This window comes from Thamnophis sirtalis, unplaced genomic scaffold (assembly GCF_051295495.1).
Source record: "Thamnophis sirtalis isolate CommonGarterSnake01/CBP01778 unplaced genomic scaffold, rThaSir2_p1.2 scaffold_4, whole genome shotgun sequence".
In the NCBI taxonomy this organism is placed as follows: Eukaryota; Metazoa; Chordata; class Lepidosauria; order Squamata; family Natricidae; genus Thamnophis; species Thamnophis sirtalis.
Genome location: NW_028261384.1, coordinates 60,937,102 through 60,959,742, shown reverse-complemented (window position 1 = coordinate 60,959,742; position 22,641 = coordinate 60,937,102). Strand labels below are relative to the sequence as shown.

The 22,641-nt window shown below is 37.9% G+C and overlaps 1 protein-coding gene across 9 annotated transcripts in view; it reads left to right on the top strand.

The window, feature by feature from the left end:
- CLASP2 (cytoplasmic linker associated protein 2) overlaps positions 1 to 22,641 on the top strand; it is a 345,278-nt gene that overhangs the window by 139,489 nt on the left and 183,148 nt on the right. For 7 of the 9 annotated variants that reach the window (XM_087713011.1, XM_087713007.1, XM_087713006.1 and 4 more), the window contains one exon: positions 17,100 to 17,246. In XM_087713011.1, the coding sequence (XP_087569137.1) occupies positions 17,100 to 17,246 (147 nt within the window). Of the gene's footprint in view, positions 1 to 16,456; positions 16,662 to 17,099; positions 17,247 to 22,641 lie in introns of those variants that run through there. The other 2 variants (XM_087713014.1, XM_087713012.1) reach the window with 1 other exon arrangement.

Below are 22,641 nucleotides of genomic sequence, written 5' to 3'. Positions count from 1 at the left end.
GGTATAGCGAAGGTTTTATATGCCCTTGTTTGCAATATAATATTACCGGAGAAAAAGCTTCGGTTAAAATTAGTAAAAGATTAGGTTAAGAACTCTTAATGCCTTTTTGACAATACTATTACAGTGAGCTCTGGCACTTACATCATTAGAAATGAGTACTCCAAGGTCCTTGACAGAGTGAGGGTCATCCACGAGGTCATATCCGCCCAGTTTCTTTTGGTGTTCTGATTTATTTTTGCCATTTGTTGGTTAAAATTTGGAGTTGCCAATTGTTTGACGATTCTGACACAAGGTCACAGTTTCTTTGTAGGGCAGTAGCATTGTCGGTGATGTTGAATAGAATAGAATAGAATAGAATAGAATAGAATTTTATTATTTGTATGCCGCCCTTCTCCGGGAGGACTCAGGGCGGCAAACAATTCAAAAGGGGAAAAAGGGGAACATAAAAACGAAATACAAATAATAAAAATAGGCAACAGTCGCACAACCATACATGTCGAGAGGGGAGGGAACTCATCACCCCCAGGCCTGCCGGCAAAGCCAGATTTTGATGGCTTTTCGGAAGGCCTGGAGGGAGGTGAGGGTCCGAATCCCTGCGGGGAGTTCATTCCAGAGGGCCGGAGCTGCCACAGAGAAGGCCCTCCCCCGGGTAATAGCCAGATGGCATTGGCTGGTAGATGGCACCCGGAGGAGGCCAACCCTGTGAGATCTAATGGGTCTGTGGGAGGTAATTGGCAGCAGGCGGTCTCTCAAGTACCCAGATCCAATACCATGAAGAGCTTTATAAGTTACGACTAGCACCTTGAAGCGTATCCGGAGACTGATCGGTAACCAGTGCAGCTCGCGGAGGATAGGTGTAACGTGGGTGTACCGAGGTGCACCCACAATTGCTCGCGCGGCTGCATTCTGGACAAGTTGAAGTCTCCGAATACTCTTCAAGGGCTGCCCCATGTAGAGCGCATTGCAGTAGTTTTACATCATCAGCGAAGAGAATGCAGTTGCTTATGATATGCTCGCAAAAGTCATTTATGTAAAGTATAAGAGTGTGAGTCCTAATACACTGAGTTATAAGTATTATTATTATAATATGAGTATTGTATTAGTTATATTAATAATATAATTATTTAAGAATTGTTATAATAATTTATAAATTATTATAGTGTTATAAGTATGAGTTATAAGTATTTGGGATGGGGAATTAAGCTGGTGTAGTAAACTCAAAGGGAGATTTGCAGTCATGAAATATGGAGCTGCTGAAGAGAGGTGTTTACACTGTCAAGGCCAACCATCCTGAGCTTCCAGATCGGAGAAATACCTGAAGGTGGGCTTTTCCACAACATTGTACTGGACATTGATTGGACTCTCAGTACTGGATTCTAAGGGATGGGATTTGGAGTGACATTTTTTTCTTCAGAATTTTTATTTTATTTTATGTTCCTTTACATACCATTTTAAGTATACATTCACATAATTATTATTCTTTACATTTGTCATTCTTATACATTTATTATTTCATTTAATAGGTTATAATATACAGTTTGGGTTGCTTTATTTACCATCCCTTCCTCTTGTTATAACACCACCTTATTTTCCCTTTCTTTTCTCCCTCCCTCCCTTCTCTACTTTCTTCCTTTCTCCTCTCCTTCCCCTTCCTTTTTCCCTTACCTTTCTTCTACTCCTACTCTTCCTCTTCCCTCTCCTACCCTCTCTCTTTCTCTTCCTCTCCCTTCCATCCTCTTCTCCTTACCTCTTTCTTCTTTCCCCGTCTTCCTTTCATTCTCTCCTCCTCTCTCCCTTTCTTTTCTATTTTTGTAGGTGTCTCTTTCAGATCTCAGTTTATGTTTCCTTGGGATGGTATTTCCACAAACCCAAATATAATTTGGTATCATTTCTTATTCCCTTACCTTCGCTAATCTATCCTATGTTTCTCGCTCCCTTTATATCTTGTTCTTGAATATATAATTATATATCTAATATTTTCTTTTCTGTTTTCCCCTTCTTCCCCCCTTTTCCATTTAATAGTGCATCATCTGGGTTCTATTTCTTCTTCCTACTTTCCTTTCTAGTTTCCTTTCTCTAGCCAATCATAAAATCTTCCCATGTCTTGAACTACTCTGATTCCTCTTTGTCCTTTATTTTCTTTGTCAACCTATTCATCTCTGCACAATCTAATACCTTTTTTTACTGTATCTTCATCTGTTGGTAGCTTATTTAATTTCCAATTTTGGGCAAATACAATTCTTGCTGCTGTAGTTACATATATAATCAAATAGGTATCCTCTTTCTTGAATTTCTCTGGGATAATACCTTGTAAAAATATCTCTAGTCTAAATTCTATTTCTTGTTGTAACATTTTCTTTAACCATACTCTTATTTTAGTCCAATATTTCCTTGCTCAATCATGTGGCCAAAATTCTTTGCCCAAGTTAACATTGTATCTTTAACCACTTCTTCTTCTAGCCTAGTTCTTAATAAGTAGCTATATAGTTTCTTAATTATTCTTTCTTCCATTCCCATAAGTATCTTATCCAACTCCGAACTTCCTAAGTTAAAACCGTATTCCCTTTTATATTGTTCATATCTTGATTGTATTTGCAATTGTGAAAACCATCCTATATCAATCCCTTGCTTTTCTATTTCTTGTTTTTGTTTTAGTTCCCCCTTTCTATTATGATATCTTTGTATCTAATAATATTTTCCATACTACTAATATTTGGATGCGTCAATGCTCCCTTTGTTGAAAGTCATATTGGTATTTCTAAGTAGTGTTTCCCTTTCACTCTTTCCCATATTGTTAATAATCTATTCCTTACATAATGTCTTTGAAAACAGCCATGTGCCTTACTTTTGCCATACTACAAAAAAGCATGCCAACCCAGTTGCAAATCATGACCCTCCAATGTCAATAATCTTGTATTTCTCAATGTTTAGTTTATCTAGCTGTTCTTAGCTCCCTCTCCTCCTTTGTCTCTTTGGCTCTTGCTCCTTCTCTTAGCGTTTTCTCTTTCTGTTCTTTCTCCATCTCCCTTTGATCTTTTCCCTTAGCTTCCTGGCATTTAGCTCCTCCCTCTTCTCTTACCAGCATTCCCTCCTGTGCTACTATATATTGTTCATAAAACAATTCTGCTTTCTCTAGTGTATCTAATCGGTACCTTTGTTCTTGCCAGTTTACCAAAATCCCTTCTGGAACAAGCCATCTAAAACTCACCCCTTTTTTGATCAGACTCTTATTCAAAAAGTGGTTTTCCTTTCTTATTTCTGTGATCTTCCTTAGGACTTGCTTCAATACCACTATCTCTCTACACTTGTATTTTATTCTTGTATTTCTTGATGCTTGCAATATTTCATTTTTTAGAGGTTTTTTTGACAAATCTTACATGTATCTCTCTGGGCAAGTTGTTTCTAATTGCATGTATTATATATACTTTAATGTGTCATCCATTCCCCTAGAATATATTCCTTACTCATTTCTGTAGCCGCTGAAAGAATTTCTGCAATCTTCTCTGCTAAATTATCTCCTTTCTCCTCTTCTATGTTCTGGATCTTTCCATCTCCCAAAAAACACTGGCTCCATCTTGCTTTTTATCAATTGCTGTCAGCCTATAATCCATCTCCTCCACTTTTTTCTCTGTTATTTCTGCCTTTTCTTCCACCTTTTGCACTCATTTTTCCCCATCATTTCCTTGACTTCTTTCAATTCATCTTCCACCTTATCCACTTTCTCTTCTATTTTGTTTATTTGCTCCTTGAGAGCCATGTGCATGACTTGTAACATACTTCTAAGTTCCAGGATGGCTTTATTTTGTTGTGTGGTGTGTCTGTTGCTTTCAGTATTGCTGAACCAGGCGGTGTAGCTGTTGCAGATACATATAATGTTATTTTCTTCATCTTGGTATTTGACATATTTGAGTTATAATCAAATTTTATAATCCAAAGAGTAAATTAGTAGATTGATTGTAATCCTGGAGCCGCCCACAGCAGCGCAATCACCAACTTCCAATAAACCCACCCTTGTTCTTGGACCCAGTCTTCAGATTCTTGCTACCTTAATCCATTCGCTTTATAATGCCAATGTGAAGTTTAAAAAAAGGAAACAAGAAAAAAAGATTGGTGAAAAAGCACTCACCCCTCCCCTCAAAAAAGAGAAAAAATGCCACAAAATTAATTCCACAATGGTAATCCACACCTCATTGCAAAAAGGCAGAAAAAAAGAGACGGGAAAATAAAGGAAAGAAAAAGATAAAAATTTGGGTAGGTAAAAGAGAACCCAAATAACCAAATGAACAAAAGGAGGGGGGAGAGAATCTTTAGTATTGGTTGTCTGGGTTATCCAAGTTTCTTCTTCCAGTAAAAAAGAAAAAAAAAGTGCTGTCAAAAGGGCATGCTCAGCAGCCCATTATAATGTAGCAAGAGAGCGCAACACCGTGTTTACACAGCTGATCTTATTTTCTTTCTTCTACAAGAGACTTTATAATCAATTTGGTATTATCAGCAATAGCTCAAGATCAATCCTTCTTAGCCAGCTTTTATTCAGCCAACGTTTATTATTAGATGGCAGTGTAAACAATTCATCATGTTTATCTTTTAAATTCACGGCTTTGAAAGCAAATCAGAGAGATTATCAAAAGTTAGAGAATCAAAAACACAGAGTAAAAGTCAAAGCCAAAAGATTCCAATTTGCTTTCTAACCCTTAAGCAGTTCTCAAAATCTATTATTTCTTTTGTCTTGCTAATGGCTTTGTCTGTTCGCTGCTGGCCTGAGGAGCGGGAGAGATTTCTAGCGCCTGCTTCCTCCCTGTGTCTTGCCACACCCTTCATGGATTTGGGGTGACTTTCTATCTATAGCTTTCACATGTTTTGACTCAGATCTTGCCTTTCACTGCTATCACTTCAAACAGTAAAAGTACCTCTCCTCTAAATCAATGGAGTTGAGGGTTTTCTTTCTTGAGTTTTGAATGGAGGCAGGCCTGACATTAGGCAAGATCTGCTTTATCAGCCAATCCAGAGACCCCAGTGAACCATGGCGACTGAGCACTCGACATTGACCCATAGTGAGGCTAGAGCCCTGGAATTACCTCTCCTCAGCCACACTGGAGACGACATGAGATAGAGAGGCTGGAGGAGCTGCGACTCAAGGAGGAGACTGTCTCAGCCAGATGGTCGCTAGGCATAGAACAGCTGGAAGACCCCAAGGAGCACCCACCTGGGGAAACCCTCACCAGAGTGTGTGCTGACTTTTCCCTGTCTAACTCTGACAAAGAACCTCTTGCCACCCCATGCACTGCAATTGCTGCATGAAGCAATTGAGAACCAGAGAGTTCGGAAGGCTGTCACCCAGAACTCTGCCCTGCCATTGTATGAAGAGACGGACCAGGCAATGGGATGAGTGGCTGCTTCTATAGCCGCCATGGCAACTTCCGTTGGTCCACAAGGGATAGCTCTGGCCAGAGCTGCTTTGGTGACTCAAGTCCTCCCAGTGGGTGGGCATTCCCCAGAGGTGCTGAATTCCTAAAGTTCCTCCGCTGGGAGTAAAATACAAAGGATCCCAAAATACGGATCCCAGCACTCTGGGATTGTTCCTAGCCCAGGTCTTGAATTACATGCAGGTATATGGAGAAGAGTTGAGATCTAAGGCAGCCAAAATGAGATGTGTCAACATGGCCCTGGAAGGAGCTGCAGACTGGATGGTCACCTTTCACAATGACAATGCTTCCAACTAAGGAACTATGACCAGTTTATGTTGTCCCTTCGTTAGAGGTTCAAAAATTCCCTGACCCAGGGGTGTCAAACTGGATTTCTTCAAGCACCTCAGTTTCACCCTCCATGGTGTCCAGCAGCTGGCAGAATGCTGCAGGAGGCCAAAAACGGGCCATGATATATGTTCATGCAGCGTGTATTGTCTGGCAGAGGCACCATGGCCTGGTAATTTCATATTTCCAGGCTGGGCCCACAGGCCTTGAGTTTGACACCCCTGTCCTAGCCAAATGCAAGGCTAGGAGCTGAATGAAGACCATCACTCAGGGGCATATGTCAGTGGCAGAATATATCCAGGAGTTCCATGAGCTGGCTTGTCACATGGCCACATGGCCTCAGGAAGTCCTGATGGAATGTTGTAAGGATGGGCCATGAAATCTATTACTGCTACGACTCCCGAGTGTCCCCTCAAGAGCTCCAACACTGGTACATCTTAGCTAACAAGATGGAAATTGATCTGGCTAAAGACTGGCACCATAGCAACCACAGTTGGAACAAATGCCCACTCCCTGCTCCTAAGGATTCCCAAAGAGCTGTCAAATGCAGACCAGCACCCAAACTGAGGTCCACAGCATGCTTCAAGTATGGGAAGGAGGTGCACTGAGCAACTGAGTGCTGTTCAGTCAAACTAAACCCCAAACGTGCAGCCACTGGGGGCAAGAGGACTGAGAAGCAGCCACTGAAGCACCAAGAAACAGCGTCAAGAGGGGTGGAGGTCATTGAGTTCACCCCTCCTTTGCAAGAGCTGGGAGCTCCAACCCTACTGGAGAAGTGAGACTGATGACAATCCCCTAGTACCGGGATGGCGAACCTATGGCACTTGTGCCACAGGTGGCACGCGAGGCGTTGTCCTGTCAGCTGGCCAGCATGCATGCACACGCTGGCCAACTGAGTTCAGCCATTTTTCTCCCTCCCCAGGCTCCAGAGGCTTTATAGGAGTCTGGGGAGGGCAAAAAGAGCCTCCCCCCCCAGAGGCCCTCTGGAGGCTTCAGGAGCTTCCCTGAAGCCTCCAGAGCGCAAAAAACTGGCCCTATGGGCAAACCAGAAATTTGGGAACGGACTTTCAGTTTGCTTGTAAGGTCAGTTTAAGCCCTCTGTAGGCTTCAGGGATCTTCAGGCGGCTTCCTTGAAGCCTCTGGAGGACTAAAAAGGAGCCTACGAGCAAATCAGAGGTCCTCCTGAAGGTGCCTGAAGCCTCCGGATGGCCTGGGGGTGGGTGGGAGAGGCTTTTTTCGCCCTCCTTGGGCTCCTATAAAGCCTCTGGAGCCTGGGGAGGGTGAAAAAAGCATGCAAAAAATGGGGGGAGTGCCTCTTATGCGTGCATACACACTGGAAGGGCATGCATTGGATTATGGGTGCAGCACGCCCACGTACGACCCCCCTGCGCTCCCCCCTTATGGTACGCAAGCCAAAAAAGGTTCGCCATAGCTGCCCTAGTAAGTGACTTGCATGACTATCCCAGTGGAGCTAAGAGTCAGAAGAATCATCAGGCACCTAGGGGAAGATGCTGGTCCTTTTGGACTCAGGATGCACTAGGTGTGTGATTAGCCCCAAGGGGATTGAGAAACAAACTAAGGAGACTTAAGGAATCGATGGCCTTTTGCCAGCTGGATGGGTCAGTGGTGTTGGTGGGAGTTCACCTCATAACTGAACTGATGGAAATGTGGATAAGGAATCACAAAGAGATATTGAGTTTTGTTGTAGCCCCCAAAATGGAGGCTGTCCATTCTTGGTGTGCCCCTCCTGTTTGGATTAACCTTGCTCCAAAAATGGAACCCTCTTGTGAACTGGAGGATGGAGCTTTTGAGAATCCAGTCCCAACTGGTGAGAAGAGCAGGAGAGAAACCCTCTCTGAGAGTCAAGGTTACAAGGGAATTAGGAGCTGCAGTGCACGAGCACATGGATGAAGAGGAGAAAATCTCAAAGAAATACTGGGACCTCAGGGAGGAATTCCGTGAACAGGGCTCTGAAGTGCTCCTGCCCCATAATCCCACAGTCTGCAGCATAGAAATCCTCCCTGGGACAAAGCTCCCCAAGCCAAAAATCTATTCAATGACTCCAAGGGAGTTGGATGAGATTGGGCCTCTTTGTCTTTGCTTAGATTATAAAGGTCTGAACACTGTGTGAATGGAAAATGTTTACCTGCTGCTGCTAATAAAGTACATAATGGCACATTTGGCCAAAAGAAAAATCTTTACTAAGCTGGACTTGAAGGAAGCTTACTACAGAGTTCACATTAAGGAGAGAGACAAATGGAAAACTGCCTTTAATTGCCTCTAGGTTGCTTCCAGTTCAGAGTGATCCCATCCGGATTACAAGGGGTGCCTGCTGTATTCATGCAATTAATCAATTAGGTGCTGCCTGAACATTTATACAAAGGGGTCCTGGTCTACTTAGACGACATTCTCATATACACAGACATTATGGAGGAGTATGTAAAGCTAGTGCGTGTATTCCTGAATAAGAGCTGGTGAACTGTACGCTAAATTGTCCAAGTGTGAGTTTCACCAGGACAAGATTGACTACTTAGGATATTGCATATCACACGAGGAGATAGAGAAGGTGCGAGCAGTCCTGGAATGGGCACTCCCTCACACTAGAAAGCAGTTTTCTTGGTTTTGCAAATTTTTATAGACAGTTCATTCCTTTTGCTGAGATTACCAATCACTAACCTTTTGAAAACTAAGGGAGAATCCAAGCCTAAGGCTAGCTAGAAATCTCTGAAGATGAGCTTTTCCACAACATCATACTGGACATTGATTGGACTCTCAGTGCTGGACCCTGGAGGGAGGGATTTGAGGTGACTCTAACTTTTGCACATTTTGAATCAGATCTTGCCTTGCGTTTGCTATCTATCACTTTAAACTTAATAAAAGTACCTCTCCCCTAAATCAATTGAGTTGGGGTTTTCTTTCTTGAGTTTGAATGGAGGCAGGCTTGAAATGGATATTTAAATAGATAAAGTTCATAGAATAAACTCTTGTTATGCCACGATCTGGGAAGTCTGTAATGATGTGCTGGTCTGTTTTGTAAAAAGAATGATGTGAGATCAAGCCTTGAATTGTCATTTCAAAACTAAATTGCAGATTCATAATGTAGAAATAATTGTTTTGAAGGAAATCACCATTAGAATATTGAGGAAAAGAAAAGCATATGCCTTCCTGAGAATTATTCTAAAAAAGAGGATTCCATTTTGTTGGGACAAATTGGAAGGGATGATCTTCACATACCAAGAAAAAAGATTTTAGACAGCGAGAGAAAAAGATGGCCATTACGGCTAGACAGGGCTATGACAGCTCAACTGAAGAAGCAAAGAGACAATTTAACAACAGTGTGGTTGAGCTGGATGGGATTTTTCCAACTTCTGTTGAGCAATTTGCCCATGTAATGACTTCTAAAGAAAGTGGGACTCTAGAGAGGAGGAGGAGGAGTTTTCTCCCACCCCTTAAGAATAGTGGCGATTAAGACCATGAGCTGCTGACAGATCCAAAAAAAGGAGAAAGAATTGTTTGAGAGAATCAATTTTAAAGCCAGAGGAAAACTGGACTGGTTGTTTTAGCAACTTTAATTGAGTTAAAAAATACTAGAATACATTTAAAATGAAACTCTGACTTTTAAAAGAAGATCTTGGACATTTTAGAAATTCAAAAGTAAAAGCAGAGAAATAGAGTAAGAGTGACACTTACTGGTGGGGAAGGACACCAGGGAGTGAAAAGTGAAAAGACCTTGACTGCTGATAAGATTGTTATTGCTACAAGTAACATCTGCAAATTGTTTACATTGGACATTTGGAAACAGACAGTGAAAATATTGAAACATTTTGAACACTGTAACTCTCTGAACCTTTGGATTATAAATATGCTGAGCAGTTTGAGGTTGGAAAACAGTGTGGATTTATTCTGAGACTAAGTGGCTGGTTCTTTGATTTGCAAGATACTGTGGTTTACAAAACATTGTGGATTTGGTGCGCCTCTGTGGATTACAAATACTATTTGCCAAAAAAAGAAGAAACAGTAGATGTTTTTAAATAAATTATTTGGATTAATTTACAGACTGTGGATTATAATAGTAAAAAACTGAGAGGTTGGCTGGCGATTGGGGAAAAAGAGAAAAGGATTCTTGGGTGAATTTCTTTTGGTAATATTTCAAAAGTTGGGAAAGGAGTTAGCTGGGGATTTTGGATTATTCTGGTATTATTTTGAATTATTGTTTATTCTTTTTAAATTTATTAACAGCTTAAAATGGCAAGTACTCAAAACTTAACTAAAATAGGAGGAGGGAAACTACATCTGCACCAATAGCAGCAGCATTCAGTTCATCAAGTCAAAGATCAATGGACAGTCTGATACAACAAGAGAAAATAAATACAATTCAAAAAGATGCAGTCAATGTTTCAATCGCTACAAGAGGTATTGGCAAAAACCCACAACGGGATAAAGAATGAGATGGGAGAGATGAAGAAAAAATACAAAACAGGGATGAAAAAATAGGGAATTTTCAGCAGATGATAGTTTAAAATGAACAAAAGATTAAGGTGTTATAGAAGATAAATCAGAACAAGCAGAGAAAAAAGTGGATGAGATGAACCAAAGACTCACTCAGGCAAACAGTAATCACCTTAGAAATGGAGAAGGCTGAATATTTCCTGAGATTCCAGAATATTGATGAAAAAAATGTCTCACTGAGATGATGGCAGAATTGTTGGCAGATGCCTTGGAGATAAGTAATCAGGAGATGCAGGCTGAAATGGATGAAACATTTAAAATACATATGAGTTGTGCAAGAAGGAATAAACTCCCAAGAGAAGTGCATGTGAAGTTTATCAAAAAGATAATAGCTGAAATATTCAAAAAAGCAAGAGAGGAACCATTGAAACACAAAGGGAAAGAAATTGTGGTCCTGAAACAAGTACCTAGGAGAGTACGGAAGCAGTATTAATTCCTGATAGGACAGTTTATTAAATACCATGCAGATGGTTGACACTTGAGGGAATTTAATCACTTGGAATGATAAAAGATACAAATTAGATTCTTTAGATAAAGCACATGATTTTTATGAACACCAGTTCAGTTCATATGAGGAACAAGAGAGAAGAGAGGAAACAGACAGTAAAGGACAAGAGTAATTAGTAGCAGGGGAAAATATACAACCAAAAGAAACTGAAACTGGGAAAAAAGAACGATCAGAATGAGAAGGAACAAGAGGAAAGGAACAGAGAAAAATAAGATCAACTAGAACAACATGACCTATTTATAAGTGAAAAGATGGAAGAAGAACTACAGCTATTGTCAATTAATTGAATTCAGTTATAAATAGGAAACAAAAATTTTACTAAATGACAAAAACTGAAATTAGATTTAATCTGTCTACAAGATGTTCACATTAAAAAATAACATAACAAATTACTAGAATATCCTAAAATTAGGAAATTATATTTTTCATTAGCACAAAAAAAGAAAAGAAACAATAAATGCCAGACAAATTTATACAGATGAAGATGGGAGAATTTTGATTGTGGATGTAACAAGAAACCATTAACAGATACTTTTGAAAGTGATATATGCACCTTATGAAAAACTTCATAAGAAAATTATAGAAATCGATTATGAAAATATTTGTGTGGTAGAGGATTTTAATGCAATTGTGACGCAAAATTTGACTACAGAAGCAGTAAAGTAGGCAAAAAGGCAAATGGAAAAAGAATTGGCACAAAAAAATAAAAGTGCAAAACAAAACTTCTTTGAAAATGCTAACAAACCAGGAAAATGGTTAGCATATAAACTAAAGAGAGAGAAAGAAAAGAAACTGATAAATAGATTGGTAGATGAGAAAGGAACTCTCCATTATCAAAGAAAAATAAAAAGAAAATAATTCAGGATTTCTATGAAAATCTGAACGGTCAAGAAAAAATTGCAGAAGATAAAAGAAGATATTTGGAAAAATCTGGATGAGTGCCTGAAACAGTAAAAGCCATGTTAAATGAAAGGATAATGATGATGGAACTAACAGAGGCGATCAAGAGAGAAAAGAATAATAAAACACCAGGACTAGATGGTCTACCGGCAGAATTCTACAAGTATTTACAAGACCCTCTAGGACTTTCAATGTTGGAAATCTATAATGAAGTATTGTTAAAAGCTAAGATACCAAATACTTGGACAGAAGCAAATATTACTCAAAGGCACAAGGTAAGGATGTCCATTGTTTCCTTTACTATCTATATTGATATTGGATATATTAAATATAAATATTAGACAAGAAATATAAATAAAAGGTATGGAAATAAAGAAAACCATAGGCATTTGCATATGATCTGGCATTTATTTTAGAAGAACCACAAGAAACCGGACCTAAATTAATAAAAAAATAACAGAAGAGTATGATGAAGTGTCAAGATTGAAAATAAACAAAGAAAAACTAAAATATTAGCTAAAAATCTTACAGATAAACAGAAAAAAGACAATGAAGAATACAGACATCCAGATAGTTAAGAAAGTTAAATATTTAGTAATTCAATTAACAGCAAAATGTGTTACTTGTAAGGTTTCCTAAAATTGCAGTAAGCTCTTGTAACAAATCAAATCAGACTTGGAGAAGTGGAAAAATTTACAACTCTCATTGATAGGAAGAATAGCTACTATAAAAATGAATATTTTGCTGAGATTACTGTATCTGTTCCAAAGAGTATCAATAAAGCTGGAAAAAATATTTTGAGGAATTAAATAAAATGATGTCAAAATACATTTGAGAAGGAAAAAAAGCAAGAATAAGTCTGAAAATGTTATGAGATTCCAAAAGGTGGGGGGGGGATTTTGGATTGCCAGATTGGGAGTTGTATTATCAGGCCTCTGTACTTCATGGATGAAAGAATGGATAAATCTGAGACACAGACTATTATTAACATTAGAAGAACATGTTCTTCAATTAGGGTGGTATGCTTTTTTATGGCATGGGAAGAATAAAATACATAGATATTTTCAAAGACATTGTGTTAGACGTGCACTATTGTTAGTGTGGGCAAAAATGAAAGAAAAACATTATTTGAAATTACCAATCTGGCTCTCTAGATTCAAATATTCTTAACACAGAAAATATTACAAAGTATAAAGACATCTTGAATGAAAAGGGAAACTTAAAACTAAGCAAGAATTGAATAGTCAAAAGAATTGGCTTAGCATGGTGGTCGCATGTGCAAATACAATCAAGATATGAGAAAGATATTAAAATGTCTGGCTTCTATAAAAAGCCAACAGAACTAGACTAAGTATTAGCAGGGACAGCTGAAAAATTAATTTAAAAAATCTATAGTTTTCTTAGGTAAAGGTAAAGGTTCTCCTCACAGATATATGCTAGTTGTTCCCAACTCTAGAGGACAGTGCTCATCTCCGTTTCAAAGCCGAAGAGCCAGCGCTGTCCGAAGACGTCTCCGTGGCCATGTGGCCAGCATGACTAAAGGCCAAAGGTGCATGAAACATGGTTACCTTCCCACGAAAAGTGGTCCCTATTTTTCTACTTGCATTTTTACATGCTTTCAAACTGCTAGGTTGGCAGAAGCTGGGACAAGTAATGGGAGCTCACTCTGTTACGCAGCACTAGGGATTCGAATGACCAAACTGCCGACCTTTCTCATCGACAAGCTCAGCATCTTAGCCATTGAGCATAGTTACCTACTGAGCATTAAAATGGAAGAAGAGCAAATAAAAGAAACAATGATAGTATGGGCTAAGAATTTTGGTTATATTATAGAGTTAGATAAATGGCAGAAACTGTGGTACAGGAATTATAAACTAACAATGTCAACTGCATACAAAGAATATGTATATAAAATGTTTTATAGATGGCATTTTCTGCCAGCAAGATTAGCAAAGATGTTTAAGGATATGTCCGCTAAGTGTTGGAAATGTAATCAAATACCAGGTTCCTATTTGCCCAAAGCCAAAAAAATATTGGCGAAAAATACACATATGGTTAGAAAAAATAGTTAAGCAACATATATGTAGATTTAAAACCAGAAATACTTCTGTTGGGTATTTTACCAAAAAAATATAGTAAAGGGAATACATATTTAATTTTACATGTATTAATAGTAGCCAGAATTGTGTTTGCACAATTGAAGAGATCCGTACAGATGAAATTGTAATAAAAATATTAGAATGTGCAGAAATAGATATATTAACACTTAAAATGAAAAAAGAAGAAACTGAATATTTTTTAGCATGGGATTTGTTTTGTCAATGGCTAAATAGCAGAAACAGAAGTTAGAAATTTAAAAGCATAAGAGAAGGATTAATTACAATGAAGATGTACTAAAATGGATGTAAATATTATTATGTTATTATAATTGATGTTAGGAATATCATTACTATTACCATTACTATATCTCAAAGACAATTGTACTCAGATAGCACACTGTTTATATAGATATTAAATGTTTATGTTTTACATTATTAAAAAAGCATAAGCATATATATGAATAAATTATTGGATTTGGAAAGTCATGAATTGAAGTTTGGACAGCATACCTATCTATGATCATATCTATGATATGATAAAGTTAAAATGGATGCAGATTTCAAGGATCACTTTATTAGGCATTCCATTTATACGTTTTGGAATAAATACAAAGAAAAGGTTTTTCCGAAATATATCTGGATGTTACCCAAACATCTTTTTTTAAAGGAAGGAAACGATAGTGAGTTACAATTGGTGAATTTATACTGAATAATATCATTTGTTCAAAGTTAACCACTTCTGAAATCAAAAGAAGACTTAGAACTAGAGGATTGTAGCTATCATTGGTTTACCTATCTACAATTAAAATAAATGTTTACTATGGATAAAAAAATGTGGTAAAATATATACAAATATATTTTAGTTCTCTCTCTAAATTAACATCAAACACAGCAGTACATACATCACATACTCAAACATAGACACACATACTACCTTCACATTTACCTTGCTAATACATCTATATAAAGTCCAAGTTCAAATAGCAAATATAAAAAAATACAGCGGTGTGTAACAGTGACCAATTCTCTTTTATGTCTAATTGTCATCTGTTGACCACAGCATCACTTCCATCTATGCTATGAGTTTCCTCTGTAGGCATGCCACTCCAAATGATGTAGAAACTAGTGGGAAAACATATAAAATCAGCCATGGGGGACTTAATCCAGTGTGGAGAACTTTTAAGGGATGCTAAAAACGTCACTGACTTTCCTGAGGTGCAGGTTCTTAGCTGTTCCCCAGATCATTGTCAGGAATCATTTAAAATGATCAGGAATAATACCGACAATAAACTGTGAAGAATCTCAGTCCCCTGCCTTGTTTTCCCTCTTTGATTAATTTGTGCTATCAGAGTTTGAATCAAAATATGTTTATTATAGAGAAGTATTACATATATTACATATTAATATTACATAAAGGAATATGGTGGCTTAGTGGCTAAGACACTGAGTTTGTTGATCAGAAGGTCAGTAGTTCTGCGGTTCATATTCCTAACGCTGCGTAACTGAGTGAGCTCCTGTTACTTGTCTTAGCTTCTGCCAACCTAGCAGTTTGAAAGCATGTAAAAAATGCAAGTGGAAAAATAGGGGCCACTTTGGTGGGAAGGTAAAAGCGCTTCATGTGCCTTCAGCGTTTAATCATGCCTACCAGGAGCTGTATGTCTTTCTTAGTGAGCATTTTAAACAATTTCTTGAGAAAACATAATGTTATTATATAGAACTATGGGGGCAATCATTTTTATTCAATGTTGTCTTCAATACACTTCTACTTTTCATTTCACTGTGCTTAAAACATTGAATTACTATGTTTTAAGGGTTAAAGTGATCTGAAATATTGCCTTCCAATACATGGGCAAGGGCAAAGCACAGTTACCATGGAGACTGCGAGAATAATGTGTTTCCTGTCTTTCTTTTGCATTCTGATAGTAACATACTCCTGCATATAAAATGCAGCCATATAATTTTTGGATATACATTAAAATTGAAATCAAGTCCCATAACAGTATGAATCTGGTTAAGAGATACATAATTAATACTAACACAAGTCAATAATTTTCAAACATTTTTTCAGCAGCACGTTTTTAAACATTCCTTTTTAAATCTAAAGTCACAGTTTTAAAACACATTTTGCTGAACATAATAGGAATGTGTAGTTTTATTCTAGAATGACGTGGAATCTTTCTAAGGTGAAGCATATAGGAATTACAGGAGTTCCATTGACAGGGTGAAAACGATAACTGAAAAAGATTTCAGAGAAACTGTGTCTGTGTCTGTGTCTGTGTGTACCACTCTAGGCTTTATACAATTCCGTATCAGCCTCACCCATCTTGTCTATGATGATTTTTTTTATTTCATTTATGATCCTGCCAAAAATATTTTTTCTATAATTGAGTAGTAAAATGTTCACATGATATTTAGAATACTAAGTTTTTAGATTATGGGTGTAATTTGAAATAAAAACTAAAGCATTAGGGAATAAACTGGAAAGAAATGTTATAAGCCAGAAGATACTTTCAGTTTTTAAAAATAAACAACTTTAAGAAAATTATACTCTATCACATAATCACAAAATAGAGTATGTAAATGTTGAGGCATGGGAATGAGTTTATTTGTGTGAAGAATTTTTCATCTTATCTAGCAGTGGCTACCAGCAGATGATGTCACCTTTCAGCTGATTGGCTATTTCAGTACCTAATGCAGGCAAGAGACAGAAGGATGCCGGCACAAATCTCTGTGGTGAATCTGTGGTGTTTTTTCTCAGTTTTATATGGAATATTTTGATAAATATTGAGTATTCAATTGTACGGCCATGTGAGCAAGTGGGAATATCTTAGTGCAAGGGCCGTTGAAGAGCTGTCAGAGGAATGAGGCGACTGATCTGTAAACGGATCTGTGATTGTAAGTGTAAAAATCAGGGTGGAAGGATTAGCAGGGAGTGTTCATAGACACGTAGGAGGATTGTAGCAGAAATGGCAAGTACGAGTAATAGAAAAGCAGTGTTTTTCTTACAGAAATGCTGAATTAAACTGAAAATGTAAACGTTTAGTTGGAATTACAGAGTGTAAATGGACAGGAAATATATATCTAATGGATTTTTCCTTAGCTGCCAAAGATGATAGATTCTGTCATTCTATAAATGATAGATTCTGTCATTCGCAAGCCTATTATATGAAATGAAATTACATTATTTCTTTTCTTGTTTTTCTTGTTTGTAGCCTTAAAGTGGCATTCTATTTGAATGGATTTTTGCTATGCTACAGCTGGAAATATTTATTTTTAAAACAAAATAATACGGAGTTATAATGCATGTTTTTCTTTTTAAAAACACCTTTCTAGATAAAAGCATTGATGATGAAGAATCAGGGGATGGAAATAGGCCATCTGCAACTGCCTCAGGTTTCAAGGTTCCTGCACCTAAAAAACCTGGAAATCCTTCAAATACAACAAAAAAGCCAGGATCTGCTGGTGGGCCCAAGGTTGTAGGTAAGGATAATTCAGTCATCAAGATACTTTATTTTGATTTAATTGGAATGATGTTGAAGACATTTAAATGATAATATATCATTCATAATTGCAGTATTTTGCAGGTTAAAAAGTGTGAAATATCTTCAAAAGCTTAGGTCTTAGATGAAATGATGGCTTTCTATAATATAAATGATGAATTTAACATTTTGAATGGATGCACTAGCTTTCTAATTCTTTGTGACTAGTAAGAAAAGCACACAGCTAATTGCTATCATGTTAGATATCATATGTTATGCAATTAATACACATCAACACACTCTCATGTACAGGAAAACTTAATAAAATAATCAATCCTAATAATATATTAGGGAAAGGAAGTGAACCATAGAACAGACTATACGAAGTCTGTCGTAGAGGTAGAGACAATGATCATAAGCAATTTTTTAAAAATACTTTCATGTTTCATTAAATTATGAGTTGCAGGTGTTTATTTTTATTCTTTTGAAATAATTAAAAATAGAAGAAATTGACAAAAATATTTTCATTTCTAGATTATTTATTTGACCCACAAAACTAAATTAATATTTTAATAACTAAATGCAACTCAGGTGTAATACTCATAGGTGATACTGAATGCATATCTAGCATACATTAATCTGCCAGATAAAAATATTTATTCTCTCATCCAATTTGCTTTTTCAATGTAGTTTTTAATAGTTGATGAAGGTCCATCATCATTTGAGTGGGGTATTGCTCAGATGTTTTCAGGGTAACTCAAGAAGCATTTTAAAATAAGGTAAAAATGAATTTATGCTGTTGGTGTTCATATAAATATATGTTTTTCTTTATCTTGCCTTCTATTTATCTAGCTACTAAACCTCAAATACCCTTTGTATAAGTCTACAATCGCTATGTGTTTAACCAACATGAGGAAATGTCCTCATATTTGGTTATATGTTAAGTAAGGCAATATAAGTGGTTTGGCATATTGTTTATTTTGTAAATATTATATTATATTTATATATATATATATTAAAATATATTATATTTTGCTATTCTGCTGTTTTGCTTTTCGTATATAGTTTCGCAATAAACTATATATTATGACAAAATCAAATTATTTCCCAATGAAGCTTCCTCTAAATTTATTATATTACAATTCCTATTATCATTTCTTAGTAAAGTTTGAATCACTGGAAAAAATTGTCTGCATTATTTGTGCACATAAATGCAGGAAAAATAAAATTCTTTTTCCCTTAAAAATTACTAATGAGAAATAGTAGTCTAGATAACACAAGAAGTTCTAAGGTTGTAAAAGTTGTAAAGTTGTTTCTAAAACTTTGCCCATGTCTTTTTGGGTTCAGTCTCTAAATAAACAAAATATGCTCAAAAGTATGTATATGAAAACTGTTTATTTTGCTGAGTTTATTTTCACTATTAAGCTATTTATGTGTATGTAAGAAGGAACATGCAGTTCCGATGTTATTTAGTGTTGTGTATGTCAATATGTATAATTTTTTTTAAAAAAGGAATGAAATTTTCATCTGCAAACATATGATTATTTACAATTCTAGGAAAATATGGAGAACTGAATCAACTCATTGGAAGTTAAATATAGGAACTGAATAATGTTTGTGAAAGGAAAATTATAATAACTAGATTAAATTAAATACATCTGTATTTTTGAGGCAACATCAGGAAATTGTTTTTCCTAAACATTCAGTTTAGAATTTTTCTCAATATTGTCAGAGAATAAACATTTTATATATTCTAACAGTGAAGTGACTGAGGAGTTTGAGGGTTTTGCCAAGCAGGGGATGGGGCAGAGCCGTCTCTTCCTCATACCTTCAGGCAGCATCCACATCCTCATCACTCTGGGCAGAGGCCCTGGGGTGTGGCAGTATGGATCAGCAGCTGTATGGGCCCTGAGGGAGAGGGAAACCCATCCCTATGGCCGCCTCATCTGGAGCTGGTTCTCGCCGTATTGGACTCGGGCCCTTGAAATATGGTAGCTGGCAGAGCAATAGACTGAGGCTGCTCCACTGCTGCCCAGTTACAACTTATTTCCCCCTCCCTCTCTCCCTTCTTCCCCTGCTTTTGATTCCCATCTCTTTCCTTCCTCTGCATTCAGAAAGGGACAAGAGGAGGGGGGGGGAGACTGGCAGCCATGGCTTTCCAATGCAGGGATGGCGGTCCCAGTGACAGGGAAGTCTCATTGATTGTGAGGCCAGGCTGGCAAGCAGGGCATGGAAGCCTGTCATGGCTCTGTTGGAGCCTGAATCCGTGGTGGAGGATGAGCCAGAACTGGGGCTGATGGAGAGCGAGGGGGTGTTGTTGGCTTCAGATGAACACAGGGAGGAGCAGGACAAGACACCCCTGGGTTCCTTGGGCTTTCCAGAAGAAAGGAACGGGTGTGACAACCAAGACGGGTTAAGAAGGGGCAAGCAGTGGAGATGAGGAATGATGGAGCTCAGCCAACGAACAAGGATCACCCCCTCCTGATCCCCAAGCACGGAGAGTGGAGAGGAGGCGGGAACAGTGCAGGCTGACCTGACGAGTCGGGAGGAGAGAGCCCCACCCCTCTTCAGAAGGGACACCTGGGGATGCAGACTTAAGGTGACGCTGTTGGGAGGGGTGCTTGTTGAGAACAAGCACTGAATTCATGGAGTTTTGTCTGCCGTTGCCGATGTCAGGAGTTCGCTGGACTTATTGCTGCCTTGTTCCTTTGCTTCATGGACTCATTGCCTTGTTCCTTTGCCTCACTGGACTTCTAGCCTTAAAGTTGTGGTGCTAACTTTTGTTGGACAATTCACAGCCAGAGGCTGCTGGAGGTGTGTGAGAGCGCTCCTGGAATTGCCATAAACATGGGAGCGTTGGGGGGAAAGTTGGAGCAATAAAGGGGAGTTTGAACTATCAACTGGCTGTGTTGCCTCCATGCCTTGCCTCAGGTCATCACAGCTCTGGTGCGGGTGTGGCACTGATGTATTCTACAACCTGGTGGCAGCCATCCAGGCCAGCACATGGTCAGCCTTAGATCTGACTAATGAGACCACCCTGGAGCCAGCAATAGGCTGCCTTAGCCCTGACTCCTGGGTGTGCGCACAGGAGGTGGCAAGCGCACTATGGCTGGCATCCTGGGTGAAATGAAAACGCTCAGAATGCAGTCAGCCTGTGGGGCAAGATGGTCCCCAGGGACGCCAGGCTCCACGTGCTCGCTACCTGCTGTGAGCACCCAGAGTTGGGGCGGGGACAGACCCTTGTTGGCTCCAGTGCGGACACACAGATCTAAGGCTGATTGCGTTCCAGCCTGGATGGCCACCACCAGGTTGTAGATCAGTATCCAGTCAGCCTGTGCCAGGCAGAAGCGCTACAGGCCAGTTCTTCGCTATTTCCAGGGTGACCACGTGGGTCAGATCTAACCACATTGTGGGTCAGATCTAGCCCATGGGGCTTGAGTTTGGCACGTTTGAAATTGTTGTAAGTCAAAAACCATTTGTATCTGTCCTCCAAGCTCTCAAAATACTCTCCTACAAATCTATTCCAGGCGATATTCTTTCCCTCAAGACTAGATTTTCTTTACATGCTATAGAAAGTGTATCAGTTGGTTACAAAAAGACTTTTGTGCGTCTCTTCCACAGTCAACAAACATAATTCATATTAACTTAGGTATTTTAACTCAAATATTTATACATGTCACCATCATCATAAGAAGGATGTTGTATTTGTTTTAAATTAAAAAATTTTAAAAATTATTTTAAAAAGAATAGATTTTCTGACCTTATATGAAGAGCATGGAATATCCATTCTTCCAATTCATCAATGAAAATATTAATAGTTAGCATTTTCAGGCAAAACAGTGAGCATGTTACAAATTGAATCATTTTCTTTTTACCATACTTGTAGTTGCTTGTAGTTGCTAAATAGGCTACTATTATGCATAATATAAACCTATTATATCTAGTTTTATTCTCATTTATTTTTGTGGTTGCAAAATGTAAATAAAATTTGCACAATAAGAACAATAGTATTTATGTAGTATCTTTCAAATGTGGAATATCTTAGTATATTCTTTAAACCATATTGTGATAGCTTTCTGAGGTTGGCTAGTATCTTCATTTTGCAGAAAGTATGCTGAGAAATAGAACTATGTTTAAGAAAGTTGAACTGTGGACTTTCCAACTTTTAGATATGGGCATTCAAAAATGTATTGTTACCATGTCATCTAGTGTATTAGTTGACAAATATTTTTTGCTATTTTCCCCCCAAAAATATTTTACTGCTAAGTTTATCAAAGTGTTAGAATGAATAAAAGAAATTTAAGTTAATAATTTTAAAAAAGTTACAAGCAGAAGTATTATTAATAATTTAGTCTCGGCATGCTGTAGGCTTTACAGAGAAGTTTAAGCTACAAAATTCACTTTGCTGAGAAACTTAATATTCTAATTTATTGTAGAAGAAAAAACATAAAAGAATAAAGATAATAGGATACTGAAGATCTAACTTTAGTTGTTGATACTAAACAAATCTTCAAAAGATTGCAAAATGCAATGCATTTTTTTCTTCAATCATTTGGTAGTTATATTGCAAGAATGGCAAGATAGCAAACACAAGGATCACAAATCTGTGCCACCTTAAAATAGTCCCATTCCTGTTTATCCCTCTGTCTACCTCACATTTTATTTCTGAGAAAAGGCTGGTATTTAGCAAGATTTATTTAAAATTGCATAGTTTTAAATGCATAGTTAAACAATAGCTTTCTTTCTCCCAACCCTTGGTTAGTCACATTGTCCAATTATGAATCATTCTTTTGTTTTGAGAACTGTTCACTTTTCTGTCAGACATCTGCATCAGTGGCCTTGGTGGGCTCTCCCGGTCTATCTTTGGTGCATCTGCATTTACTCATGTTCCTTGAGCCTTCATTTCTGCCCTGGTTTTTGTGGATGTTTTCTATGAAACTTTCTCACCAACTGATAAGCTTTCATATCCTTGTCTTTCACCAATTCTGCTTCTAACATAGTGCACCCCTTCTGTTGTACCAGGTATTGCAATTTCCCCTTATAAAATCTTGAATCTAGGATTCTATTAATTTCATAATGATCTTCCCCTCTCAGAAGGTGGTGGTTTCCTTTCAATGGATCTCAAGTTGGAGCCTTTAATGAGCTTTAACAGACTACAATGGAACATCAGGTGAACTTTCAGTTAAGAATTTTGGCAACTTTACCTCCAGTGTAACTGGGTTAATGATAGACAGAGCCGAGGTGGCGCAGTAGTTAAATGCAGCACTGCAGGCTATTTCAGCTGACTGCAGTTCTGCAGTTCGGCTGTTCAAATCTTACCGGCTCAGGGTTGACTCAGCCTTCCATCCTTCCGAGGGGGGTAAAATGAGGATCCGGATTGTTGTTGGGGGCAATAT